Source organism: Oncorhynchus kisutch, linkage group LG19, assembly GCF_002021735.2.
Source record: "Oncorhynchus kisutch isolate 150728-3 linkage group LG19, Okis_V2, whole genome shotgun sequence".
Classification (NCBI taxonomy): Eukaryota; Metazoa; Chordata; class Actinopteri; order Salmoniformes; family Salmonidae; genus Oncorhynchus; species Oncorhynchus kisutch.
This window is the reverse complement of record NC_034192.2, coordinates 13,818,327-13,837,907: the sequence shown is the minus strand read 5'-3', so window position 1 is coordinate 13,837,907 and position 19,581 is coordinate 13,818,327. Positions and strand designations below refer to the sequence as shown.

At 47.7% G+C, this 19,581-nt stretch overlaps 1 protein-coding gene across 3 annotated transcripts in view; it reads right to left on the bottom strand.

Moving 5' to 3' along the window:
* The window catches only part of LOC109879108 (putative adenosylhomocysteinase 3), a 48,375-nt gene continuing 28,794 nt past the window's right edge, over positions 1-19,581 (bottom strand). For 2 of the 3 annotated variants that reach the window (XM_031798080.1, XM_031798082.1), the window contains exons 2-17: positions 18,197-18,305; positions 15,552-15,695; positions 14,416-14,516; positions 14,108-14,210; positions 13,912-14,006; positions 13,683-13,789; positions 13,332-13,448; positions 13,148-13,211; positions 12,092-12,180; positions 11,924-11,994; positions 9,884-9,978; positions 6,622-6,720; positions 4,469-4,537; positions 4,167-4,245; positions 3,175-3,295; positions 1-2,453 (exon numbers count right to left, since the gene is read on the bottom strand). In XM_031798080.1, the coding sequence (XP_031653940.1) occupies positions 2,447-2,453; positions 3,175-3,295; positions 4,167-4,245; positions 4,469-4,537; positions 6,622-6,720; positions 9,884-9,978; positions 11,924-11,994; positions 12,092-12,180; positions 13,148-13,211; positions 13,332-13,448; positions 13,683-13,789; positions 13,912-14,006; positions 14,108-14,210; positions 14,416-14,516; positions 15,552-15,695; positions 18,197-18,305 (1,470 nt within the window). In that variant the 3' untranslated portion in view covers positions 1-2,446. Of the gene's footprint in view, positions 2,454-3,170; positions 3,296-4,166; positions 4,246-4,468; positions 4,538-6,621; positions 6,721-9,883; positions 9,979-11,923; positions 11,995-12,091; positions 12,181-13,147; positions 13,212-13,331; positions 13,449-13,682; positions 13,790-13,911; positions 14,007-14,107; positions 14,211-14,415; positions 14,517-15,551; positions 15,696-18,196; positions 18,306-19,581 lie in introns of those variants that run through there. The other variant, XM_031798081.1, reaches the window with a different exon arrangement.

The window sequence follows — 19,581 nt, the reverse complement described above, 5'->3', positions numbered from 1 at the left end:
GTTGATACAATATTTTACATTTTTATTCTTTAAGATTACAGATGTATTATTGCTCATCTATCATTATCACTTGCAATGTTTAAACATCGTTTCGACAACTTAAAAATTTGAGAAGAATTTTCCATTTGTACTGACTGAGGATTTACAACAATAAATACAAGAGTTGATATGCTGTAATTCCTATACTTTTGAGTTAACCATACAAGATGCTGGCGTTAACCCTGCCCATGTGATGCAGCTATTGGACCGACTAATGCTCTTTCACCCCCGGAACGCACAGGCTATGATCCTGAGACAACTGCATCGAAGCAACCATGTCCTAACAACAAATGACCCACACACACACACACACACACAGGTAATGTTCTAAAAGTCAGACAAACAGACATATGAGTAGTATGGATGGTCACACAGACGGGGTCTCTGACTTGGATGGTTATTATGGAGGCTGGGGGGCATAAATGCACAAATGGTAGCTCACAAGTATGACATGAACACAGTGACAGTTTAGAATGTAGGATTGGGAGCATATGGGTGTATATTCTCATGGATTTAGTTCATTCTATGCCATGTATATATAAAAAGAAAAGAAAAGCTGGATCCTCCCCGCTGGCTTGTACTATGGGCTTTTGGTTCAGGGGAAAACTTTAACAGCTGGGAATCGAAAAGTTGATCTAAAATGTTGAGTAAATTAAGTCGGACTAATAAATCGTACCAGAGGAGTTTGGCCCTCAACAGAAAACCTCAGCAAACTAACGATGACACCAAATCTTGGACATTTATAAAAAGGTAACTATTACCTTTTGTCATAAATACATAAGAAATTGGAACAACGAGGTAAACTGAAGCCTGAAGAGGTGACATTTTTTTTTAGAACGTGTGAAATGTAGGTCCCCAACTAACTACAAGCATTATGTAATGATCCCAGTCATCAAGCTATAGCCTCACTGCAGTTAAACACAACTAACCCCTGACAACGGCTATGTGTACCAATTGGTTTTTGGAGCTGTAAGTACTATACAGATTTGCTTACTATTGAGGACTCGGCCAAAGAAACAAGTACCAGCCTGGCTGTACATTCTGCATCTCACTGAAATAGTCTGTCACAGCATTCAAAAAAATTATAATCCAGAACATTCATTACATTTATCATATAACATTTAATTGCTTATCTTTATAATGAGACAGATGTTTAATTTCAAAAAGGTAAGATATTAGATGGGAGAAGGAAAGATAGAAAAATTGACATTTCTACATAAATATCTAAATATATCCCCTTGTAATGATCTCCCATACCGGTCATGCCTCTAATTAAGCAATAAAGCACGAGGGGGTTTGTGGTATATGGCCAATATATCACGGCTAAGGGCTGTTCTCATGTACGACGCCGTGGTTTATTTGTCATACAGCACAAACCCCAGAGGTGCCTTATTGCTATTATAAACTGGCTACCAACGTAATTAGAACAGTAAAAATAGATGTTTTGTCATGGTGGTATAAGGTCTAATATACCACGGCTTTCAGCCAATCAGCATTCAGGGCTCGAACGACCCAGTTTATAATTCAGTATAATGCTTTGAAAGGAGAATCTAGCTCCGGGCATCGTGGATGTCATAAACTCTGGTTGGCGGAATACTTCTCATATAACTTCAACACTAGCATCATCGTGAGAGCAGTGTGGGTGCTGAGGAACAACGTTTATTATTGAGTGACTGTTGGACAGGCAGCTGAGATGGATTCCCTGTGTTTGAGTGATTGGTTGAGACCTCCCTCTCCCACCTATCACAGGGAAAGAACCCGGCCCCACGCCTGTCTCGGTCCAGTTTGATTGAGGGAAAAAGGACAATCAACGCATTAAAACATACCTAAAAACAAGACAACGAAAAAATCTGAATCAAATGATCAAATGAACGACAGGATATGATTGGACCCAATGACCCCCCGCCCCCCCACCTCTTCATCTAATCCCTTTCAATTTATCATTGAAAACAAAACACAAATCAAGAGTAGGAAAAGACAGACAACAGGACATGAACCACATGTCCATCACTAAATCTTCATCGTTCAGATTTTTTGTTGTTGTACATTTCAGTTTTTTTGTGTTTTTCTTCATCAATAGTTTCTCCATCTTTAGCTTTTAAACGGACAATAAAAAAGATCTCGCAAGGGAGTTTTTACGTACGACTGACTGACACACAAGTAGCTAAGAGAAAACCAAATGGTGGAAACTCCAGGAGACGCTAGCTAAGGAGCGCAAAATGGCAGGAGCAGCTCAAAAAAAAGGTTAGTTACACTATTCTAGCGTAAATAAATAAACACTGCCAAAGCGCAGGTAAAGCCACGCCCTCCACTCTGACCAATAAGCACAGAGCTCCTCCTCTCGCCTTTCTTCTGGGTTCTATACGATTTATGGAGCCTTGGTATTTTCTTCATTTCAGAGTTGGTTTTAATACCTTGGGGAGAGAGAAAAAAATGGTCAAATCATGTTGTTACTGTTATGTAACATGGGAAGAATGGAACAATCTCTCTAGCAGCATAGCAGTCTCACAGTGCTTCTACATCTGCATTGCTTGATGTTTGGGGTTTTAGGCTGAGTTTCTGAATAAGCACTTTTATAAAGGGCTTTATAAATACATTTGATTGATTAATTGACTTCATTATAACTCTGATACACTGTATTTACAGCATCACACCGTAGTAATATAACACCATGAAACATGTAGACAAAACACCTGCTCTTTCCATGACAGACTGACCAGGTGAATCTTGGTTAAATCTCCTGTTAAATCCACTTCAACCAGTGTAGATGAAGAGGAGGAGACAGGTTGAAGAAGGATTTTTAAACCTTGAGACAATTGAGACATGGATTGTGTATGTCTGCCATTCAGAGGGTGAATGGGCAAGACAAAAAGATTTAAGTGCCTTTGAATGGGTTTTTCACGCTCAACGGTTTCCCGTGTGTATCAAGAATGGTCCACCACCCAAAGGACATCCAGCCAACTTGACACAACTGTGGGAAGCATCGAGTCAGCATGGGCCAGCATCCCTGTGGAACGCTTTCGAACACCTTGCTGCAACTCAATATTAGCAAGGTGTTCATAATGTTTGGTATAGTCAGTGTATGTGACATACAATGTTAGCAGGCGATCTAAGCATTCAGGCGTTAATGTTTACCTGTAGTAGTTTGGCTTGAAGGGCCCGTTCTTGTTCAAGCCCAGGTACTTGGCCTGCTCGTCACTCAGCTCAGTGAGGTGGGCATCGAACGTAGGCAGGTGAAGACTGGCCACATATTCATCTGGAGTAATACAGAAGGAGGGAATGGGGGGGGGGAGAGAGAAAAAAAAGAGCCAGAGAAAGACAGAGACAAAGAGAACGAGTGAGAGCGCTAAGTTACTTTAGCTAGCAAGGACACAGGGCTGTTGGCGATTTACTAATGTATTTGTTTGTGATAAGCACATTGGGGCTCTGTCTCGGTCTCTCCCTCCCTCCGTCTCTCTCCGTCAGTGATGGTGCAGTGAGCTTAGCAGCAGGCTCTGACAGGCTGACCTATATTGAGTCTCGTTTTTACTCTAGACGCTAGGGGGGGGGGCAGAGACCCAGCTACACTGTCAGCTGCAGTCACACACACCAACGCATGCACACTCAGGCTCTCAATGAGATGTACTCTACTGTGAATGAAGCACACCCAGACACACACCCCTTCTCTCTAAATAGAAGGCATTCTGCCATGATTTACATATTTTCCTAGTCAGCGCCATGGCTGTAAACGAATAGGACAAATGACTAAACACCACATACACACCCTGATACACAAACACCCAGTGTTCATTTGGTATCATGACATGGAACATCTATAACCCAATCCAAGACATGGCTGCAGGGGAGGAGTTCCTACCATCTTTATCCCCATCCTGGATATCTCGTGCTCCTCTTTGCTGAGTTGAGTCTTTGTTGTGCATTCTGGCTGATCCCCCTTTCAACTCAATGTTTTCTCCTAAAAGGCTTTTGTCAGAGGTTCAGACAGGCGGACGGGTGCTGTCAGGTCGCTACCGGCTGAGGCATGAGCGAATAAGGATTAGGGAGCGTGTGTGTGTGCGCGCGAGACCGAGGACAGAGGAGGGATGAAGGGGCATGTGTGTGTGTGGACATAGAGCGCGGTCTCTTACCCATCTTCTTGGGCAGCAGGTAGACATCCTGTTTGTAGCGTCCCTCCGGGGCGTTGTACAGCTCTATCAGAGCCAGGGCCTGAGGTATGAGACAAGACCCGGATCGTCAATCCCACACACGGCGGTTACCACGGCAACGCCACGGGTCGCTCTCATGATGCACGCGGGCCTGGCGCCAGTGGCAGAGCAATGGACGAGACCCTAATCTCTACGATTACTGTACGAAGTGGCACACACACATACCCCCCGACGCTGATCCACCCCACTCACAAATCCCAAACGCACACGGGCACGCACGGTACCTGAGTGGTGGCGGTGATGGACAGGACGAAGGTGGGGACCGTAGAGCAGCTCAGGTTCAGCAGACGACCCTGAGGACAGATAGAGACACATTGGGTTAACAACCAGTCAATAGCACACAGAATCAGGGATTCTACACCTCCGTGTCAATGATAAGATACTGTGTGTGTGTGTGTGTGTGTGTGTGTGTGTGTGTGTGTGTGTGTGTTTGACATCAAATATCAGAAAAAGTCCAAAATCAGAATAACAGAAGTTGCCTGTTATCCCAGACAGATGTGGTGCACACAGACATGTAAACAGAGAGAGAAAATGGGACGGGTCCTGTTCCTGAGCTCAGACTGCTAACGAGGCAGCATTCACAAAGGAGGAGGAACTTATCTGCAATTTCTACCACACACTCATTAGTCACAGCGAAAGCCGGCAACAATGTTCTCGTTTCCCAGAGAGCTGCAACGTGTCAGTACGCAGAAATGAAGCTTTGGTGGTGCTGCTCCCGTTTCAACTCCCCGTTTGCTGCCAGTAGCAGTAACAGTATAACGGGGTGTACTGTTACTTTACGCAGTGTGCACACACTGCCTGGTGGAACTGAGACAGACCACACTTCCCTGTTCTGTCGAGAGTGGAGTGCGTCAGCAGAACGGAACACAGACTGCAGATGAGCTCTGCAGAACCAAACTAACAAAACAGACACTTCTCTTGGAAAAAAGCCTCTCGGATCGAGACAGCAGAGGAGAAGTGAGAGTGTCCAGGAGCGAGGATGGAGAGAATAGAGTCAAAATGAGGGACGAGTGAGAGGGGCAAACAAACAGCAGCGGAGGATTCTATTCTCTGATTAAAGCCTGGAGGAGATCAAACAGACAGACACACTGAAGCACCTGGCAAGCCTGTCTTTCTGCCTGGCTCGCTCTCAGTGGCTTCATTCTGTCAGAGACTGCGGTACAGACCCACAGAGAGAGAGAGACAGACTGCTGCACAGACCCACAGAGTGCCTTAGTTTGCTATGAGGGAGGGAGTGCTGTACACACACACACACACACACACACACACACACACACACACACACACACACACACACACACACACACACACACACACACACACACACACACACAGAGACCGAGGCAGAGAGAGAGAGAGACAGAGACTGCTGCACAGACCCACAGAGTGCATTAGTTTGCTATGAGAGAGGGAGTGCTGTACACACACACAGAGAGACAGAGACTGCTGCACAGACCCACAGAGTGCCTTAGTTTACTATGAGAGAGGGAGTGCTGTACACACACACACAGAGAGAGAGACAGAGACTGCTGCACAGACCCACAGAGTGCCTCAGTTTGCTATGAGAGAGGGAGTGCTGTACACACACACACAGACAGACAGAGAGAGAGAGAGAGAGAGAGCGACAGAGAGCGAGAGACAGAGACCGAGACAGAGAGACCGAGACAGAGAGACCGAGACAGAGAGACCGAGACAGAGAGACCGAGACAGAGACAGAGAGACCGAGAGACAGAGACCGAGAGACAGAGACCGAGAGACAGAGAGAGAGACACCGAGAGAGAGAGACACCGAGAGAGAGAGACACCGAGAGAGAGAGACACCGAGAGAGAGAGACACCGAGAGAGAGAGACACCGAGAGAGAGAGACACCGAGAGAGAGAGACACCGAGAGAGAGAGACACCGAGAGAGAGAGACACCGAGAGAGAGAGAGAGACACCGAGAGAGAGAGAGAGACACCGAGAGAGAGAGAGAGAGACACCGAGAGAGAGAGAGAGACACCGAGAGAGAGAGAGAGACACCGAGAGAGAGAGAGAGACACCGAGAGAGAGAGACACCGAGAGAGAGAGACACCGAGAGAGAGAGACACACCGAGAGAGAGAGACACACCGAGAGAGAGAGACACACCGAGAGAGAGAGACACACCGAGAGAGAGAGACACACCGAGAGAGAGAGAGAGATCGAGAGAGACAGAGACACAGAGAGACAAAGAGAGAGAGAGAGACCGAGAGACAGACAGACAAAGAGAGACAGACTATGGATCAATTAAGCCCAGTTATTCGGAAGTTGAGGATTTATAGATCCGTTCATTGAAGCAGTGATTTGAGGCAGTCGTCAAGGAGAGCCTCGTACTAAGGTGACGAGGGTGATGATAGATCACCTCAGCCAGCAACACTATCCGCTTGCCGTCGGGCCAGATGACGTGGTCCACCTGTGACCTCACCCTCTCCCAGGTCAGCTCCGGGGTCCGCAGGCTAGCCTGGAGGAGAGGAAAACAAAACAGACAGGAAACAGTTACCACGAGAGCAGTTTCACTATGACAACCAGGGCCTAAAATGAACACCCGCGGGTCGATGTTGGTATTGGTGGGTAAAGATGTCCATTTCACCAGCCACGTTGGCGGGTGCTCAGGGCCCCACCAGCATTTCACTCCCATTTGCGAATAAAAATGGAGTTCGAAGTCTAGTATTCATGTATAGCTAAACAAATGTTGCAGTGGCTGTTTTCAAAGTATTTCTGTCGTTTTGTTTCATAGATGGTAGCTAATCACACAAAGAACTACAAATCCTATAATATCCCACCTGGCGAAAAGTGCAGGAACACCGCCTGGCTGGGGAGCTGTGTGCACGGTGCTGAAGACTCGTTTTAGAACGGGTGCAACACAAGTATATAAGGTGGTCTAATTGTAAAAATAATAATAATGTTAGCCCTTTTTCGCCCCAATTTCGTGCTATCCAATATCCAAATTGGTAGTTACAGTCTTGTCTCATTGCTGCAGCTCCCCTACGGGCTCGGGAGAGGCGAAGGTCGAGAGCCGTGCATCCTCCAAAACACAACCCTGCCATGCCGCACTGCTTCTTGACACTGCTCGCTAAACCCAAAAGCCAGCCGCACCAATGTGTCGGAGGAAACACCGTCCAGCTGGTCGACCGAGGTCAGCTTGCAGGTGCCCGGCCCGCCACAAGGAGTCGCGAGAGCGCGATGGGACAAGGAAATCCCGGCCGGTCAAACCCTCTCCTAACCCAGATGATGCTGAGCCAGTCGGGAAGACAAAGTTGGTCTAATTTACTTGAAAGTATAAAGTGAGAGATTGTCCTTGTGTTTCTTGGCTATTTACATTGTTTTGTTCACAAGCTAGGTTGTTTTTCAATGTGAGAGTTTGCTTCAACTGCTAGCAAAGACATCGGCTGCTAGTCAGATTCTCTAGATCACAGGCACACCGTCGCTGACGAGTCCGGCTGCTCGACTCCAGAGGCGCAGTACCCTCATTGCCACGGTAACCTCCCGCCCTTAAAGGGGCAGCTGAACATTTTTGTCTTAGAGATATTTTGGTTAAAAGTTAAATAACATTGAGTAATATACCACTTCACTTCTTACTAGTAATACAGTGCCTTGCGAAAGTATTCGGCCCCCTTGAACTTTGCGACCTTTTGCCACATTTCAGGCTTCAAACATAAAGATATAAAACTGTATTTTTTTGTGAAGAATCAACAACAAGTGGGACACAATCATGAAGTGGAACGACATTTATTGGATATTCAAACTTTTTTAACAAATCAAAAACTGAAAAATTGGGCGTGCAAAATTATTCAGTGCAGCAAACTCTCTCCAGAAGTTCAGTGAGGATCTCTGAATGATCCAATGTTGACCTAAATGACTAATGATGATAAATACAATCCACCTGTGTGTAATCAAGTCTCCGTATAAATGCACCTGCACTGTGATAGTCTCAGAGGTCCGTTAAAAGCGCAGAGAGCATCATGAAGAACAAGGAACACACCAGGCAGGTCCGAGATACTGTTGTGAGAGATACTGTTGTTAAAGCCGGATTTGGATACAAAAAGATTTCCCAAGCTTTAAACATCCCAAGGAGCACTGTGCAAGCGATAATATTGAAATGGAAGGAGTATCAGACCACTGCAAATCTACCAAGACCTGGCCGTCCCTCTAAACTTTCAGCTCATACAAGGAGAAGACTGATCAGAGATGCAGCCAAGAGGCCCATGATCACTCTGGATGAACTGCAGAGATCTACAGCTGAGGTGGGAGACTCTGTCCATAAGACAACAATCAGTCGTATATTGCACAAATCTGGCCTTTATGGAAGAGTGGCAAGAAGAAAGCCATTTCTTAAAGATATCCATAAAAAGTGTTGTTTAAAGTTTGCCACAAGCCACCTGGGAGACACACCAAACATGTGGAAGAAGGTGCTCTGGTCAGATGAAACCAAAATGGAACTTTTTGGCAACAATGCAAAACGTTATGTTTGGTGTAAAAGCAACACAGCTCATCACCCTGAACACACCATCCCCACTGTCAAACATGGTGGTGGCAGCATCATGGTTTGGGCCTGCTTTTCTTCAGCAGGGACAGGGAAGATGGTTAAAATTGATGGGAAGATGGATGGAGCCAAATACAGGACCATTCTGGAAGAAAACCTGATGGAGTCTGCAAAAGACCTGAGACTGGGACGGAGATTTGTCTTCCAACAAGACAATGATCCAAAACATAAAGCAAAATCTACAATGGAATGGTTCAAAAATAAAACATGTCCAGGTGTTAGAATGGCCAAGTCAAAGTCCAGACCTGAATCCAATCGAGAATCTGTGGAAAGAACTGAAAACTGCTGTTCACAAATGCTCTCCATCCAACCTCGCTGAGCTCGAACTGTTTTGCAAGGAGGAATGGGAAAAAATTTCGGTCTCTCGATGTGCAAAACTGATAGAGACATACCCCAAGCGACTTACTGCTGTAATCGCAGCAAAAGGTGGCGCTACAAAGTATTAACTTAAGGGGGCTGAATAATTTTGCACGCCCAATTTTTCAGTTTTTGATTTGTTAAAAAAGTTTGAAATATCCAATAAATGTCGTTCCACTTCATGATTGTGTCCCACTTGTTGTTGATTCTTCACAAAAAAATACAGTTTTATATCTTTATGTTTGAAGCCTGAAATGTGGCAAAAGGTCGCAAAGTTCAAGGGGGCCGAATACTTTCGCAAGGCACTGTACATGTATTGTTTTAGAAACATTACAAAGCGTGCTCATCCGTTTTGAAAAAATTATTATGGTGAAAAAATGAGTGTCTGGTAGATTTTTAAATAAAAAAAAAGTTAGTTTCAGGCCCTGATGACAACAGTCTCTACGAAAATGGTTTCACTCTGACCCTGGGATGTCACCGTAACAGTATTAACTGACAGGCATAGGCCACGGCAAGCCAGCCCGTAACTATGACAACGTCAGGTCAGGGACGTTGTTGTATCACAGCTTCCCCCACAGTGACAATAATGTGACAAGCATTGGTGACAGCAGTGTCTTCCACCCACACGATCAGTTAAGCTGTCGCAGTCCCAATAACACACCCACGTACATTCAAACCCCGACACCAATATGCACACACTCGCTCGCGCGCACACTTGACTCACCACGTCGATCTCGGTGTTCGAATGTCCCATGTTACAGACGATACAGCCGTTCTTCATACGGTCCAGGTACTCTCTCACCACCACGTTCTTATTTCCTGGAGGAGAGGGAACATCACGAACATACCATCAATTTTACACTCGTCACGTTCACTACTGTACACTGAAACGTCAGAGAAATTCAGAAGTGGGCAGAGGAGAGAGGTGAACACTACCAATAACTCTTGCTGGGTCGATACATGCTGAATGATGTTTAGCTCACTTCAAAAAGGAATCATGTTGCTGTATACACTACACAAATGATGCTTGGAATAAATCTCCTGTATTAGATGTAAAAAATATATTGTAAAAAAAAAAAAGATTAAAAAAATAAATCTACATCCACTCTCCACATAGACCTACTGTATGAATTTGTGTCTAAATTGCATTGCACACCACTAAGTCTGAGTGTGTGTGTGTGCGCACGTGCGTGTCTTGTGTGCACACTCGCGTGAGTGATTACGGCCGTCTGTCCCTTTTCAATTAACGTGGATGAGGAACTGCAGCTTGTCAATAGGCTTCATGCTTAATTGACTAGGGAGGCATGCAGTTTGTCGCAATGAACTCTTCACTCAATCTGAATGTGGAGCGCAAACGGACTGGCTACACACATGGCTGCCAGGTCGGAGTGATTGAGACGACTTCTGTAATGTCTCAAGTGGTCGTCACCAACCTTGATCACTGGATCATCTGAGTCAAAATGCAAGCCAGTATTATAATTTTTATTTTTATTTTTTAAGTTTACAAAAAAAAATATGACTTCAAAATGTAAACCTACTCAACATTAACCAATTAAAAACATTTCTGTAGTAATGAGGTTTGTGGAGTAGGTTATAGGCTGAATACATTATCACTGCAGCCAGTGCTGTTCTTCTCAGACCATTTTGAAATTATATTTACAAATTGTAGGTGCATGGCCACACCGGTAAGAGATCATTTGTTGTACTACTTGTTAGGAACAGAACTGGACTGACGGTCTGCATCTGATGGTCAGTCTGAGGGGGGAGGGAGCAGTGGTGAGGCTGCCTCTCACCCAACTCACCGTCCCTCCTCTTTCCCTCCTGAGAAAAGGGGACAGCTGAGGACGCAACTCAACGTCGCGCTGCATTATATCTGCCTCATGCACCAATTCATGCTGTTACTCCTATGCCCAGAGAAAGTGAAATATTCCTCGATGTTAAAAAAGACACGCCGCTAATAACAACAGCGCAAGCTTATCGGAACACTTTGTTACTCATTCATTAAAAGCTGCAGTGCTGGTTGCAGCGTGAGTGTAAGTAGGGAGAATGTTCAAAGCATTTAGAATCCATAAAATGGGCAAAGTGTTGACAGGGTTGAATAACAACTTAAAACTTACAGCTCTCTGCTGTATTCATTGAGTCTCTCTCTAGTCACGGGTTTAAAAGTTTAGAAAGGCTTCTTCTTTTTTACAGTCTATGGCTCCAGGAAACTGCGCAGACACACGGTGATCTGAGCCATCTGATTGCACCTATAGGCTTACCGCTTGCTATTTGATTTGCTCTCTGGGCCTTCTGGGTAGGCAGAGTTCTACTTTCAGACACATGAAATGCGAACAGAATGGGAACAATTTTGCCTTCCCGGCACTGGGTCTGCTGAATCAAGTGCACCTGCCGCCAACAGCTCGAGATGATTTATAGGAACGCAAGGATTTCTCCGTTTTTTTTTTACAGAAATGTTTGGTGACTAGGAATGCCTTGGAGACGGACCGGTTGTTGACCACTGGTCAATACCCTACTACCTAGTCACCCTCTAGACTGCTGGGGGAGAGTGAGTGTGTGTGTGTGTGTGTGTGTGTGTGTGGTGTGTGAATAGAATGGTGCAGGCTGAATCAGTCAAGCGGGTAAAGCAGTAGGGAGAAGGTGGTTGTTGTTGTTGCTATGCCCATGCTGGAAAGGATGGGGGTATAGTGGTTCTCAACCACAAATGTGATTTTACAACGTGGCCATCTAGTGCTGACCGAGGGGACAAGGGAGAGGTGTTCACCTGTGCAAGTGATGACAATGTCCACTTGTCTGATCACTTCATTCAGCTTCACCAGTCTGAAGCCATCCATGCTGAACAGGGACGGGAAACAAACGCGTTACTTCCTCGTTCACCCTGCTGACATTGGCCGATCAGCTCATGTGCCAGGCTCTGATTGGCTGAACTTACCAGGCCTGCAAGGCACAGATGGGGTCGATCTCTGTGACGTACACGATGGAGCCCATGGCCTTGAGAGCAGCACAGCAGCCCTTCCCCACCTATGGATACACAAATAAAAAACACACATGAGTATAGGACTAAGGGAGGCTCTACTATAGACAAGGATGGTAAACAGTTTCCTCTGGTGGTCCATTTTGATATAATAAGGAGTTCAGATCGCCAGCAGTATCCCATCCTGCATCCCACTGCCGGCTTTCCTCTGAAGCTAAGCAGGATTGGTCCTGGTCGGTCGCTGGATGGGAGACCAGATGCTGCTGGAAGTGGAGTTGGCAGGCCAGTAGGATGCATTGGGGACATTTCCCTGTGTAGGGACCAGTCTTCCGGATGAGCCGTTAAACGGGCGTCCTGACTCTCTGTGGTCACTAAACACCCCATGGCATTTATCGTAAGAGTAGGGGTGTTAACCCCGGTGTCCTGGATAAAAATCTCAATCTAGCCCTCAGACCATCACGGCCACCTAATCAACCCCAGCTTCCGATTGGCTCCTTCATCCCACCCACCCCTCTCCCCTGTAACTCTTCCCCAGGTGGTTGCTGTAAATGAGAACGTGTTCTCAGTCAACTTACCTGTTAAAATAAGGGTTCAAAAATGAGAAGTGCACCATATACAGTAGGGCTGGTAAATTCCAGGCACCTCATGACACAACGTTATCGTGGTGCTTAGGTGCCGTTCCTATACGTATTACGGTTTGATGTTCCAAACATATTGCTCACCAAATGTCTGCTGCAGAGAGACCAGAGAGCGTGAGAAAGCTAGTTTTGATCAGTTAGGGAAATAAAAAAGTGCTGAAAACACATTGGCTCCATTTAAAAAGGAGAAAAACAGCAGAGTTTTGGTGCAGGTGCAGCCAACGCTACCTACAGTAGCAAAAACATTATTGTATTATTTTAGCGATACTTGGGGCTCAAACATCAATATAATATCGTCCACAAATAATATAGCGATATGCAACTATAGGTGCCCCCCCCTCCATCACTAATTCACAGTAGATAAGACAAGACTTACCTCTCCATATCCACACACCACCACCTGCTTTCCCCCAAACATTACATCAGTGGTCCTCTTCAGACTGGAGGGAGAGCGAAGAAACACAAAATCACCAGCACTTAGCATGACAAATGTTTAAGTCGCCCACAAGAACAAAGTCATCTTCCGCCGTGTTTGAACGGGCATGCCGGAGTTGTCCTACCCGTCCAGGATGGACTCCCTGCAGCAGTAGAGGTTGTCAAACTTCTGCTTGGTCACAGAGTCGTTGACATTCATGGCCGGGACACACAGCTTCCCCGCCTTGGACAGCTGGTACAGCCTACACAGAGAGCAGCAACGAGAGGGGAGCATCATTATAAAAGCAGTAAAAATGGACATTACCCAGTATGGCCACTAGATGGAGACATGTCCATAGAAGATAGACCAGCCACTTCGAAACAAAACCCCTGACGTAAGGGGAAGCTTACTGGCAAAAAAAACACTTTTTTTCTCCTTCGGTCTAGACAATGAGTCAACGTATAATGAAGTCGCGTGCGAGCAGTGATCCACCCACCGGTGTACTCCAGTGACGCTCTCCTCCACGATGCCTTTGATCTTCTTGAACATGTTGGGGTATTTCTTATAGATCCAGTGGGTCAGGTCTCCGCCGTCATCCAGGATCTGGAACAGGGGGGACACAACGCGTGTCTTTCTGACTGATCGGGATAAACGACGACGCCATTCACACCGCAACAAAAGTCTGCTACTGAGACACGGCGTTTGACGGGGGGACAGACACGTACCATGTTGGGCTGCCAGCCCTCCAGGTTGACGCAGCGGTCGATGCACCACCAGAAATCATCCTCCGACTCGCCCTTCCACGCGAACACAGAGAACCCTGAGAGAGAGAGAGAGAGAGAGAGATATGATGGGCACTGAGAGAGCCAGCGGTCGTGAAAGAGAAAGACGCTGGAATGAAGCGGCCCGGTTCACACTCACCTCCCTCTGCCAGGGCTGCCGCCACCTCGTTCTGAGTGGAGTAGATGTTACAGGCAGCCCACCTGCACTGAGCCCCCAGGGCAGTCAGTGTCTCCATCAACACCTGCGCGACACACACAGACCAGGTTCGTGTTCTAAGCAAAGTCCTGCCGCTGAAAGAAGTGTACAGCTGGCTTAAGACGAGTAACATTCAGTATACCTGCGAGTCGTGGTTTTCTGAGCAGAAGCTACAGACTCACAAGTGGACTGAGCGGTGGATGGTGGCGTGTGTGTGTGTGTGTGTGTGTGTGTGTGTGTGTGTAACTCACGGCTGTCTGAGCTGTGATGTGGGTGCAGCCCACTACTTTGGCTCCAGCCAGAGGCTTCTCTCCCTGGGCTCTCTTCCTCAGGGCCATGAGGGCTGGCATCTCTGTGAGGAGGAGACAACGTGTGAGGAGGGTATAGCGACTTATAAAGGTTGAAAGTGCTGTAGCCCGCAGTACAGACTGCGTTAGGGCTGTCTGGGGTCAGCTGTACAGTCAGAGTCAGAGCAATGCTGCCCCCCCTCCCTCCGCGCTGTTGATCTCACAGGCTGGGAACATACGGCCACTGAGTACACGGCCCTGGAGGAGATGGGCCGTCAACATGGCACACACACACATCCAACACAGACGCACAATCACAAACGCTCTCACACCATCAGAGAATCAGTCTCTCTCGCTCGGTCTCTCACGCACACATCTCGTCCCTAGCCCACCTTGCCACACCTCGTCCCTAGCCCACCTTGCCACACCTTGTCCCTAGCCCACCTTGCCACACCTCGTCCTTAGCCCACCTTGCCACACCTCGTCCCTAGCCCACCTTGCCACACCTCGTCCCTAGCCCACCTTGCCACACCTCGTCCCTAGCCCACCTTGCCACACCTCGTCCCTAGCCCACCTTGCCACACCTCGTCCCTAGCCCACCTTGTCCCTAGCCCACCTTGCCACACATCGTCCCTAGCCCACCTTGCCACACATCGTCCCTAGCCCACCTTGCCACACCTCGTCCCTAGCCCACCTTGCCACACCTCGTCCCTAGCCCACCTTGCCACACCTCGTCTCTAGCCCACCTTGCCCCTAGCCCACCTTGCCACACATCGTCCCTAGCCCACCTTGCCACACATCGTCCCTAGCCCACCTTGCCACACCTCGTCTCTAGCCCACCTTGCCACACCTCGTCTCTAGCCCACCTTGCCACACCTCGTCTCTAGCCCACCGTGCCACACCTCGTCTCTAGCCCACCGTGCCACACATCATTCCTAGCCCACCGTGCCACACATCATTCCTAGCCCACCGTGCCACACATCATTCCTAGCCCACCGTGCCACACATCATTCCTAGCCCACCTTGCCACACATCATTCCTAGCCCACCTTTCCACACATCATTCCTAGCCCACCTTGCCACACATCATTCCTAGCCCACCTTGCTCAGCGATCTCGATCTCCCTGCGTCCGAAGTCGGCCTGCTTGATGTTCTTGATGCAGAAGTCTCCGTTGCCCTTGGAGTTCTTCTGCTGCTTGTCCCGAGGAGAAGTCTCATCGTCAGAGCTGTCTGTGTACGACGCAGCTAAAAGAGAGAGGGGTCAGAGGAGAGGGGTCAGAGGAGAGGGGTCAGAGGAGAGGGGTCATCGTCAGAGCTGTCCGTGTACGACGCAGCTAAAAGAGAGAGGGGTCAGAGGAGAGGGGTCAGAAGAGAGGTCTCGTCGACGCAGGTAAAAGAGAGAGGGGTCAGAGAAGAGGGGTCAGAGGAGAAGGGTCAGAGGAGAAGTCTCGTCGTCAGAGCTGTCCGTGTACGACGCCGCTAAAAGAGAGAGGGGTCAGAGTAGAGGTCTCGTCGTCAGAGCTGTCAGTGTACGACGCAGCTAAAAGAGAGAGGGGTCAGAGTAGAGGTCTCGTCGCCAGAGCTGTCCGTGTACGACGCAGCTAAAAGAGAGAGGGGTCAGAGTAGAGGTCTCGTCGTCAGAGCTGTCCGTGTACGACGCAGCTAAAAGAGAGAGGGGTCAGAGTAGAGGTCTCGTCGTCAGAGCTGTCCGTGTACGACGCAGCTAAAAGAGAGAGGGGTCAGAGTAGAGGTCTCGTCGTCAGAGCTGTCAGTGTACGACGCAGCTAAAAGAGAGAGCGGGACAGAAGAGAGGGGTCAGAGGAGAGGGCGCGACAACACGTCTACGCACAGTCAACAGCAGCACACGAGCTGCACTCACGCCCACACACTCACCACGTCCTCGGGATATAGACGTTAAACTAACAACACACGTAACATGACCAGACACTAGGCCACAATCTACTCTAACGTCCAAAACAACTGCATAGCTCACATTATGAGCTACATCTGGGGACTGAGCCCCAGGGCAGAAGACACCTGCACAGCGTGGCCGTCTACATGCTTGGTACGGTTTGATCCTAGCAGAACTTGGCTAGGTGAAGTGAACATCTGTGCCTCGCATGCTCCCTTAAAAGACCTAGTCTTGAAAAACAAGAAATATAGCGGCAATGGTACTGTTTGTCCATCTTGAGTCGCCGTAGCCAGTGTACACTTCCTCAAAATAGTCTGAATTAGTCTAAGATGATTCAAGAAATCGGTAATTCATTTGGACGTTTTTTTGCCGAGGAGATCTTAGTCACGCAATTTGACATGAACTTTTGGTTAAATGCAGTATTTTTCAAGTGCAAAAATGTGCATGAAAACGAGCCGTATCTCGTCGAATGACCGCAAACACTTAATTGAAGAAGCCCTACGGTTGAGCAATCACCGAAGAAGGGCCGTAGACGTCGGCTACCGGACGCCAGCGTGGCTCGAGAAAAATGTGCGCGCGAACAACCGGAAAAAAAAATACACAAAAAAAAACAATGCTGAAGACCAATACAAAACAAAATATCATAATATATCTACGAACTGTTTCGGATGGGAAGCATGCGGACGCCTTAAGCCGAATTACAGCTCTCTCACCGTGTGCGTGCGTTCAAGCCCCCGGGCTGGGACAATAAGGCTGGGACAGAGAGCACGTGAGAGAGAAAGAGAGGAATGTTTTTTTTTTGAAGACAGAGAGAGAAGGGTCAGTGGGGACAGTCGGGACTCTGTTCACTCTTTCTTTCTGTGGGAATAGTTACAGCAACCACAGAGTTGAGGATTACAGTACAGGGGATCAGGAAAGAGAGGGAGAGCGCAAGAGAGAAAGAGAAAGGGGTGAGAGTGGGGGGGGGCAGAATGCAATGAGGTACAGCGAGAGGACAAAGAAGAAAGGAGGGAGAGAGGACTTTTGAGGCACTTGGGTCGAAGCGGCCGGTGAGTGTCTGTGCGTGACATTCAAAAAGACGAGGGACAGCCAGGTAGGCTGAGAGTGACAGAATGAGAGGCCACAGTCAAACCAGGGACGTGGCATTTCACACTTCTCTCCTGAGAAGAGACAAACATGTCTCCCTACCAGATTAACTCTGGTTGTAAAGCAAGGGTCACACCCTTTTCATGACACGCAGGACTGACAGGCCCCTCCTCGTTCTACTACAGAGCCATTCCCAACGCGTCAGTGGAAATGTCACCTCTCCTCTCCCTTTCTCCCTCACTCTTCCTTTTTTTCTCCCTCCCTCTTGAAAAGGGGCCTCCAGGAGCCCTGGGAACAACCAGGAGTGGGACAACCAGGTGACCATGACTACTAGTATCGTGGGAACGTTGCCTCTCCTCTAGCTTTCTCTCCCCCTTGTCTTTTATGGGCCCCCAACCTTACTTTTTTTTTTTTTTTTAACAGCTTACACTGGCCTGCCTGCCCGGAAAAAAATACTGAGCTCAAATCTTCACAAGGACATTGGTGTGTGTGTGTGTCTGCAAGTTATTATTGACTGGAACACAGCGTTAGAAACTAGAGAGAACACTAGCAGCTCTCTGTGGCCTGTATCGTCTCCTCTTAATCCAGTTATACGTTACGGAGAACATTCCTGCTCCCTACCGGTCTGGGAATAGACTGGATACTGTACCTGGGCTGTGATTCCAGTTAGGCACAGGGGGTGTGGGGGCTTGTGAGTGTGTCAGATGTGAGTGCGCATGCCAGGTGTGTGTGTGTATATTCTCGGTACCTGAGCCGTAGCTGTCTGTGGAGGACTGGGAGATGGATCGGGACAGAGAGCGGCGGCCGATTTTGGTGGGACGTTTGTTGAACTCTTGTTTCTGGTCCGCAAACTGGATCTGCTGGCAGAGATGGGAGGAATGAGACCACAACGCTCACACAGGCACCAACGTTCCAACCTCCAACACCCAGTCCAAAACAAAAAAACTCCTTCCCCGATAAGACGTTTCCCTTTGTTGGCCCCCTGTGTATCCTGAAGGAAGTATCAGATGGGTATATCCTAAGCAATGAGATAACCGTCGCACTCAAGGCCTTGTAGCGTTTCCACCATTTATCCACATCAGGTTCTTGTAAGATCTATAAAGGGGCGTGGGGGGGGGGGGATCAAGTGTCCACGGGTCAGGGGCCAGTGATTCATTTTGCACAACAGTTCATCCCTAAGGTCTGAATTGAGCCGAGTCAGCTCACCACGAGACTCTATTCACAGTGAACAACAACTGGTTTAAAAAAAAAAAAACACGATGTATCGCATTATGTAAGACCTACATGACCAGAGCCAGGGAGGCAGCTTTGGTTAGGATGGAATACGCTGCTGGTAATATTGACGGATTACTTACTGGTGTCATATAACAGGCAACGAGGACACAACTTAAAATTTGAGAGAAAAAAAATGGAATAAAATGATGTGACCATGATCAAAAAATCTGTTCAAATCACCACAAATATGAGCCTGGGAGATTTCACAGATAAAAATAGGATTTTTGCAGCAAAATAATAGAAAACCTTAACTACATTAACAGAAACATTTGTCTTTAATCCTATCTGGTTTTCCAACCACCTGGACTACACTGCAATGCGCGCAAACATTCAAGCTTCTCATTCCGAGTGCAAAAACAAAGCGTAAACAGTCGAACGAGTGTGTGACACAGGACACAGTCACTCTGAAATAAGCCCCCTCCCAGAGTGTCTGATGCACATCCAGAGTACGAGACGCGTCTGTTCACCTCTCCATACAGGAACTACGGCGTGACCACTGAAAGAGAGAGGGAGTGAGAGTGACTCATGGGGTGTGCAAAATCTGAATGTGACACCACCAACCAGACACAGATTGATTGAGTCACGAGGCAGACAAAGGTCTTGCATACTCACGATAGAGAGCCCCCCCCCCAAGAGTATCCACTTGGTTCCCTCATCATGGCTTCCTTCCCCGTCGCTCAGAGGGAGAAGCATGGCTGGTGGTAATGCTAGCTGTTGCAGAAGCAACCATGCAGGGTACTGACCAAATGTATATACACAGTCCTCAAACATCTCTCGCTCTCCTTCTCCCTTACACACCCACAATACAGTGCTCGGACACAAGTCTGCGTCTGCCAACCAAATAAATGCAAATCAAGT